General features: G+C 49.0%; 1 protein-coding gene across 1 annotated transcript; it reads right to left on the reverse strand.

Moving 5' to 3' along the window:
• Nucleotides 1-6,186: 6,186 nt before the first annotated feature.
• Nucleotides 6,187-7,503, reverse strand: NOG (noggin). Its single transcript, XM_050319137.1, has one exon. The coding sequence runs from the start codon at nt 7,475-7,477 to the stop codon at nt 6,806-6,808; it is 672 nt and encodes a 223-aa protein (XP_050175094.1). The 5' UTR covers nt 7,478-7,503; the 3' UTR covers nt 6,187-6,805.
• Between the last annotated feature and the right edge of the window lie 1,529 nt (nt 7,504-9,032).

Below are 9,032 nucleotides of genomic sequence, written 5' to 3' on the forward strand. Positions count from 1 at the left end.
TGAACTGGCCCCAGCTCCCATTCCCATCCCCCTGTGCTGCTCGTGGGGAAGACAGAGAGAAAATCAGGAGTGCATTTATGGCTGGCAAGAAGGGAGGGTTGGGAGGGAGGTGTTTTAGGATTTAGTTTTATTTCTCAGTACCCTACTCTGACTTGATTGGTAATAAATTAATTTCCCCGAGCTGAGTCTGTTTTGCCTGTTGTGGTAATTGGTGAGTGATCCCTCCCTGCCCAAGAGCCTCTTGTCTTATTTTCTCTCCTGGTCCAGCACAGGAGAGGAGTGATGGAACAGCTCTGGTGGGCACTGGCATCCAGCCAAGGTCAACCCACCACAATAACATAAGATCCAGATCCAGCAAACTGCTTGGTGAAAAGGGGCTCTTCACACTCTCCTGGAGCCAAGAGCAGACACAGGGAGACAGAGACACCTGAGTGTTTCTAAGGCCACGAGAAAGACTTCTAATGTAGCACTGAGACTTAATTTGGGAAGTGATTCTAGCTGAGGCTTATTTACAAGACCTTCAAGGTTCAAGTCAATGACCTCATTTATTGTGCAAGTATTACCTGCAAAACAAAATTTTATCCACTTATTCCAAAAGGACATGATGAACCTTGAAGTTCACTCAGTTTTAAAAGACAGTATTTCACCTTGTCTCACAGGGTTATAAAGTCTCTCTACCAATTTATGTACATTTTCAATAATATTTATGCAATATTTTTCAATTCAACAATTCTGTTGCTGTGTGAAAGAAATGGAGTGCTCTTGGAGGAACAAATCCATGCAAAGGGCAAAATAAACCTGCCTAGATATGCAGTATCTCTAAATGCACAAGCAAACTAGGAGAGGGTGTGAGGATAAACTATTTTCTGTCCATTCTTTGCTCACAGACAGTATTATGAAGTGCTTGGAATACCAGAAGGTTCATTTTGAAACACAGGAGTGATATTTAACACTTGTCCTGATATAATTATGTATTAGTTTTATGTACTTCTTTTTCTTAATACTTCAACTCATTTATAGCTCAAAAAAGGCACTGGATTTTGTTATTGCACAGGTACAATGCAGCAACTTGGCAAGAATATTCTGAATCACATCTTGTTCATCCTTTGTTCAGAGAAAAGCGTGTTCAGAGCTGCCTGACTGGGGATCCCATGGAAGGGTAACCTCTAACCTGAGCCCTGGAAAGTGTCACTGCAATAACTAAGGTATTTGTACTGGTAGGCATCAGATGCACTTACTATGAAGTTATTTGCACCATCCAGTGCAGCACGAACTTCAATTAATGTGGCAGAGCCTGGCTCTTGTGTTTGCTGCGTCTTCCTCTGGATCATGGTTGTGCATCCAAGCCAGGTAGTAAGCTGCCAGGTGTAGGCCAAAAATAAAGATATTACTATGCCAGAAGGAAAATACTATAAGGGTTGTATCAATACAAGGGACTATACTGGTTATATTCTCCTATATTAATCCCTCCCCCACAAAACAAACAGAAAAATCCCCAACAACAACGTCCTCTTATTGCTACTAAATCACAAACACAGATCAAACATCCCCATTCCTGTTTCATTCTGCTCTTTGGATTGAGAATCCTTGCAAGCGTGTCAGTTCTGGTGGTGGCTTTGTGATCTGGATCCTGCTTGGTAGGATCTATGCACAGACCAACAACTCATTCTACAGAGCCCACTCTGCAGGCATCAGATGACTGTGGCTTTCAGTTACTACCTCTGGATCGGAGCCAGAAGCCTAGTGGTGAAAAGCTCTTTATACCATTACCAATCCCTCGAGCCACCCAGTCCTTCTCCATTGCATACAGGTTTTTAGTGTTGTGCCTTAAGATCTGTTCTGGTTCTGAGTAACGTTCTTTGTGATGGCAGCCTTGCCACTCCCCCTCTCATGAGGGGAAAAAAAACAACGAGGAGGGAGTGTGAAACCTATTTTCAAACTGTGTTATGATTATCTGATGCAGTGACTACACTGGGATTCTCCAAGGGAGAGACCTGAGTCCTGGGGAATGTCTGCCTTAGGTTAAGAGTAGGCTGGTCAGTGCTAGGATGTGTGTGCTGCTGCCTTCAGCTGGGTGGCAGCTCTTGGAGAGCAGCACCCGCACACTGCCAGAGCCCCTCACAGGGATGGCTCCAAAGCATTCCAGGACATCCACAGGCTGACCAGGCCTGACTGCACACACAGGTTGGCCTGGCCTTGAGCGCCGACACAGAATGATACTTGAAGGCAGCATAAATACACCCCTAGAGAGGGCAGAACGCACAACCAGTGAGCCCCAGAGCATCTGCTCTCAGCTGGTCTCCATCTGAGCTGTCTCCCAACACAGTCAAAGGCTAAACTGTGCCATCTCTGCACTCCTGTCCTTCAGTTCAGCAGGGAGAAGTGACTCACTGTGACGTTATACCCCTGCACATTTCTCTTCCAGCAGCTTTTCTCCCAGACTCTTCAAAAGCCCATCACACAGAGCAGCTGCTTTCCCCACAGGCAACAAGCTGCAGGGGACTTAACAGTAATACACTGGTACCCAGCCTTCACGAAGAGGGCTGTAAGCTGCTGATCCTGCAATAACACCTCCGAGGATTTAGAGTCTTTAATGTTGATTGCTGAATATTTCTGTTCCCCCTCTGAACCATTCCAACAGTTGTTTCAAGCGAATGTATTCATTCCCTTCCTTTTAACCATTGGAGCTTCTTGCTTGGCCTGGGAGCAGGGAAGAGGGAATGAAAGGGTCTCTTCAAATTTGCTGTAGCTGCTCTCTTAAAAGAGAGCATTGACACAGGTTCTGCAGCTCTCTGGTGCAGCGAGGCTCCCGGAGGACCTGCAGGCACAGAGAGACTGCACGATCCGTGTGGGCACTCCAGGAGGAGCGTGGCTGCTCTCCTCCCCTCTGCACGGGAGTATCGTATCTATTCCTAGCATGGATCTACCAGGTGGCAGCACTCCCCTGCCAACATACCTTTGGTTTGGCTTACCTTGAAAGCTATGATGTTATATTATATGGTGACGTCATTATATTTATTTCAACTTTCAATGAAGATTCCTGGCAAATCTCCGAGCTGGAATATCTTCTTTTTAATGGGTCCAAGATCCAGCCAACGTGGTGTGCAGATTACATTTACACAACACAGCCCAAGTAAGGTGAAGTGTTGATGTTACTAAATTAAGATTATTTCTCTATTAAAACTATGAGAGAGCAAAAACTTGTCCAGTATTTATACAAATATTACTGCTGTAATTTCTGGCTGTGGTTGTTTTGGTGATGACTCCACCGTGCACTCATGCAACCTCAAGAATTCACCTTTGTGGTAGTATTTTGAAAATGATAAAAAGAATCTAATCTATTTTTTCAGTTAAGTACATATGTGAGGGCACAGCACTTTATTGGTGTGTCTAATGTGTTCTAGCTGGTTGATTTTCATCACACTACCTGCACTAATTCTGAATGAGCTTATTACAAACCTCTGGACAACTTATTCTGGTCTACTTTTTTATGCTTTTATCAATTGTGTTACTCTTAGGCCTTACCTATAGTGGATTTTGAATAAACACATGGTGTGAGAGAACAAACTATTCTGGATAAAGACTAACTACAGTGAAGAAGATGACGACACCCTGCACTCATCAGGAACTACAGCACACAGGTTACATACCCAAGTGAGGTTACACAGCCTATGGCTGAGGCAGAAATTAATTTAAATTCCCAGTATTATGCTTTCAGACCCTAAAATTGCCAAAGAAGAAACTGAAGAGTAGCTAAAAGCAAACTTTCAACCTTTCCCTTCTTATTTCTTCCCCACAGTGGTCTCTGTGAGGTCTTACGATGCCACTACAAAGATCAGCAAACAGAAATTGGCTGTGCTATGAATTGATTTCTATTTAAAAGAGCTATAATTCAATTTTGCTTTAAAAACATATTACAAAATCCAATATTAAATAGATTTGCATAGAAATATTCATCAGAAAGATATTTTATTTGTTTGGCTTGAAACACTTCCACTTCAAGCCAAACATTTCAACACCAGGGCAGGAGGACCAGAAAGTGGACCTGACCAGAAACAACAGTGAAAACTACTAGTTTATTTTTGTTTTACCAGCTGACAAAATTTAGCTATTTATTTAAATAAAAAAATCATGGGCCTTGCGGATGGTGAAACTTGATTTTTTTAAAACCCAAAATATTCTTGTAAATTTATTATTAACAGGGTGTTATTGGTTGAGAAAGCACATGTGTACACATGACTCTCTCATTACAATGACTCTTGGAATAAAAATAAGACAGATCTGCTGATAGATACTTAGACTACATTAACAGCACACTCCTTTTGCACTCGCACAACACTCACCAAGGCATACACAGCTCTGCACACAGAAACATTTTCAGCCTCGAAGCAAGCAGTCAGAGGTGGTTTCCAGATGAAGTCTCTGTTTGCCCCATTGCTGGGATCACCGACAGATAAATCAATGGGTGAGCCCCCTCACTAAGTAGTGGGAATATTACTTTAGTAAAGTTTGCTAATGGGGCAAAGGACCTTGTATTGTAATCCAGTGACATTTTCAACCTTCGGAGAACTTTTGTTGACATTCCCGAGTCCCTGGCTGCCATCCCAGCATGAAATAGTTTCTGTTCACATAATTCTCGTGTTTACCAGTCATGAAAAACTCTTGCCTTTTTTTTTTTAAATAAACTTTTTTTTTTTTTTTTGCAAGTGAAACTCTGTCTAAAAAAATATTGGCCCCAGGCATACAAGGTTTTGCATAAATTCATATGTGATGAATGGCTGATTTTAATGTTATTTGGGTATTTGTCAGAACCTAACAAATATACATGGTAATGGTGGTTCATAAACTTAAACATCTCAATATACCCTTTCTTCTGGAAATAAATTACGTTTGTTTGCCCTGCCTGGAGTCCTAAGGTAGCCGACATTAGGAATATTTTAAATGTGATCATCCATCCAGCATGTCTTTCAGGCGCCACGAAGATTAAATGAAAGAATCATAAGATGAAGGTCTTTAACTTTTAATCCTTTTACAATGAACCCTTAGATAGACATGGGGGCAGGGTGCCTTCTATGTGAGTAATAATGCCTCTGTTCCTCTTCACTAGGTTAATGAATACCCTAAATGTCCCAAGATCTGATTTTCCCGCCCCCCCCCCCCAACTATTGAAATTAGAAGCAAAGAGACGGGCGGTAAAACGCACCGAAAGAGGGAGAGAGGGAATGAATATGCATTTGGAGATACCGAACTAAGCGTCAGAGAAAAGCAGGGCTGGGCTGTCTCAGTGAGAGACCCACGGGTTTAAAATGATTAGCATCGATTCCCTCCGAGTTTTGGGGAAGGAAAAAAAAAAAAGTTTTTTGATTCCAAGATAAATAAGGAAAAGCCTTTTTTTTTTTGCACTGTCAAGGAGCCTCTGAAGAGCACGTGGAGGGTTTGTTTTCGCAGTTGGTATCTATGAGATACGAACCGTCGGGTCCCCGGGCACGTAGAAGTCAAACACTCGGGGAACTGGGCCGGGTCCCGGCGGAGCCGCGGGGCAGTTGCGGGAGCGCTGCGGGCCAGGCCGGGCCCAGCGCGGCGGGGGCGGGCGGGGGCGGCCCCGGGAGGCGGGACGGGAGCGGGGCACCCGCACAGCCCGGCGCTCCCCGGGGAAGAGCGGGGGGGCAGCCCGGCAGGAGAGCGATCACTCGGCTCAGGCGGGAGCCCAAAGAGTTAAAAGCGGGCCGGGCCGGGCGGTGTGCGGGGCTGTCACAGGATCAGCCTAATAACGTGTCTGCGCTGAAAACCCCCAAAGCCCAGGGGTCAAGTTTCAGCAGTGTCCCACCACAATGGTAGGTGTGAAAGACACGTGTCCCGTTGTAAATGAAATGTCAAGCAGTTAAAAAAAAAAAAAAAAAGGGAAAAAAAAAATCCCCGAGCAGCTGCCGCCGAGCGCGCCCGGGCTGCGCGGCCGCGGGAGCGGCTCCGCGGGGGGACAGCGCAGCACCGGGACCCCCCCACGGGGCCGGACCCCCCGGCACCCCGGCCGGGTAGGTGCCGCAGAGTCCCTCCTAGCAGAGTCGTGAGCAGGTTCCCACCTCCCCCTGCCACCACGAAACGTCCTGCTGAGCGTGGAGAACGAGGAGAGAGAAGAAAGCCCCCCCGACGGCGGCCAAACCAAAAAGCAAACAGAATCCAAACGGCTCGTGTTTTAGTGGTTGACTTTAATTCTGCACTGCACTTTTACTACAAGGATATAAAGAATAAATAGCAGATACTCTTCATTTACATAGGATTAAGTCATTCAAACTGTTCTCTCTATTTACAATAACATTGTGCTCTAGGCGTTTATTCACTTTTATTTTAAATCTAAAGTCCGTAAGGAAAAAGAAAAAAAAACCAAAATCTCACACACACGCTTTCCGAATAATGGAAAATAGCTTTAAACGTTTTCTTATCAAAAAGTTTGGTTTCTATTTTTTAATCCTTTTATTAAAAAAAAAAAAACAAACACCCAACAAAAACCTACTTCGCCAAAACGAAGCAACTTCTCTCTGGAATATAAATACAAAAAAAAAAAAAAGATACATTAGCAACGATCGGGGTAATAGTCTTAAAAATACAGTAGACGCTGATTATTTCACGTATAATACTGACCTTTTAATAGTATATTAAACCGGTGCCATATATACACACAATATACATTCTCCTACAGGTTACAGTGCATTACAACGTTAACCAGAAAGCAAATGTCTTTTATTTCTGTTGCAGCAAAGGTCCACGTGAGTCCGCTGGAGAAGGGGCGAGAAGGTAAGTGCCAACTCTAGCAGGAGCACTTGCACTCCGAAATGATGGGGTACTGGATGGGTATCCATGTGCACCTCTGCCCTCCCCGGCGCTGGCACCTCCACCTCAGGATCGTTAAATGCACGGACTTGGCAGGTTTGCAAACCATGCCTTCGGGGACTGAACAAGACCTTTTACTGTAGCAGCTGCCCACTTTGACATACCGGGGCCAAAAGCGGCTGCCGAGATCGTTCCACGTGTATAGGACCGGGCAGAAAGTCTGGGACCAAAGCCACATCTGCAGCTTCCTGCGCAGCTTCTTGCTCAGCCTGTGCTTCTTGCCCGGCTGCAGCCCGTCGTAGAACTCCAGCCCTTTGATTTCGCTGGGCATCGCTCCCGAGGGTCTCTGCCTGAGCAGCAAGTCCAGCTCAGCTAGATCGTCCACTCCGAGCCGGTCCTCGGGCAAGGAAATAGCCATAAAGTTAGGGTCGAAGTGTCCGCCCATGAGGTTCCTTAGCAAGGTCTCGTTAAGATCCTTCTCCTTGGGGTCAAAGATAGGGTCCGGGTGCTCGATTAGATCCACCAAGGGCAAGTTGTCGCTGGGAGCAGGTCGGATGTGCAGATAGTGCTGGCAGACGCCCTGCTCTAGCCGGAGACCCAGCAGAACCACCAAAGCGTATATAGTCACAAGGCACTGGGAATGATCCATCCTTGGGAGACCGGTGGGGGGGGGGGGAAGGGGGGCTGGGTTCACCAAACAGCAGGGGAAGAAGGTGCAAGCAAATACATCAGAAAACTTGTACGGGGATATCCAAAATAGCTCGTCTTTGACGGGATCACCTCCACTCGCCGCACCACCAGCAAAGACAGCCCCCTGATAAGACCGGAGAACAAGCCCCCTGCAAACACTCTCTTGTAGCCTTCTCTATAAAATTTCTCCCGGTGGAGCCGCTCCAAAATTCTGCTGCTGTTGCTGCTTCTTCTCGCCCTTCCCGGGAACGGGAGATGCCTCTTTTTGTTGAGAATTCTGCTGGCTGCTGCCGCTCCTCGTTGTCTGCCCGTGCGTGTGGAAGAAGTTGCTGCCGATTCTTCCTCCCCGCTCCTCTCCGCCGTTTGCAAAGCAGCCTCCTCAGCAGCAACAGCAGCCACGCACGTTGGCACCAGTTTGTCTGCTTTGCAAGGACCCAAAGCCTTTAAATTTCCTGCACTTTCAGCTTCATCTCCATGGAAACCACAGACTCTCTCCTAACCCACCCCACCCCCCTTAAAAAAAAAAAAAAAACCACACCACACCACCACACACACAACACAACCCCCACTCCCACAAAAGTCCAGGAGAGCGTGGCTTCCCCCTTCCCACCGGCAGGCACCCTCTGCTGGGGAAGGCTGAGGCGGGAGCCGCCGCCTCCCCCCGCCCTCTGCACGCCGCCGCTCACGCGAGCGGCCGCCGCGCCCCGGGCGGGAGATGCTGCGCTGCCCGGGGCACCGCCCGGCCCGGCGCCCGCTCCCCGGCCGGCTCCGGGCGCGGCCCGCCGCTCTCACCCCGCGGGCGCGGAGCGCAGGGCGCGGCCCCTCCCGCCCGCCCGGCGCGGCCCAGCCCGGCCGCCCGCGGAGGGGATCCGCGCCGGGGCCCCGCGGGCTCCCCGCGCCGTCCCCGCGCTGCGCGGCCGCGGGGGCCGCCCGGCCAGCCCCGCACATGGGCGCGGGGTGCGCTGCCCGCCCGCGGCGCCGCTGCGGACGCGCGCTGCCCGCGGCTCCCCGGGCCGAGCGAGCCCTCTGCTGGCGGCGCCGCGCCGGGCCGGGCCGGGCCGGGGGTGCCCGCGGGGCAGCGCGGAGCGGGGGGACCCCCGCGGCAGCGCGGCACCCCTGCGGGAGCGCGGGCAGGGCCGGCGGGCACGGCCCCCGCGCTGCTGCGGGAGGGGGGACGCGGTCTGGCACCGCCGGCGCTCCCGACCGGCGCGACCCCGCGCACGGAGCTGCGGTCCCACGGCGGATGCTGCGGCAGCCTGCGCGGCCCCGCTCGGAGCCCTCCTCGGAGCACTTGCTTAGCGATTTTCTAGGGAGTTCTCCAACAATTTTCCATCAGAAGCGCAATTTCCACTTATGCCCTCAGTCCATACAGGAAAAGATGGAAAGTGCCTCAATGGCAAATACATAAAACAATTTAAAAATTGATAGTAAATGCTGTCCCATGGCAGAGTTACTGTCTCGCAGAGAGCACTCGCTGGGCACGGCAGGCAGTTTGCTGTAAGGGTCTATTACTG

This window comes from Myiozetetes cayanensis, unplaced genomic scaffold, assembly GCF_022539395.1.
Source record: "Myiozetetes cayanensis isolate MyiCay16 unplaced genomic scaffold, myiCay2020 scf22, whole genome shotgun sequence".
Taxonomy (NCBI): Eukaryota; Metazoa; Chordata; class Aves; order Passeriformes; family Tyrannidae; genus Myiozetetes; species Myiozetetes cayanensis.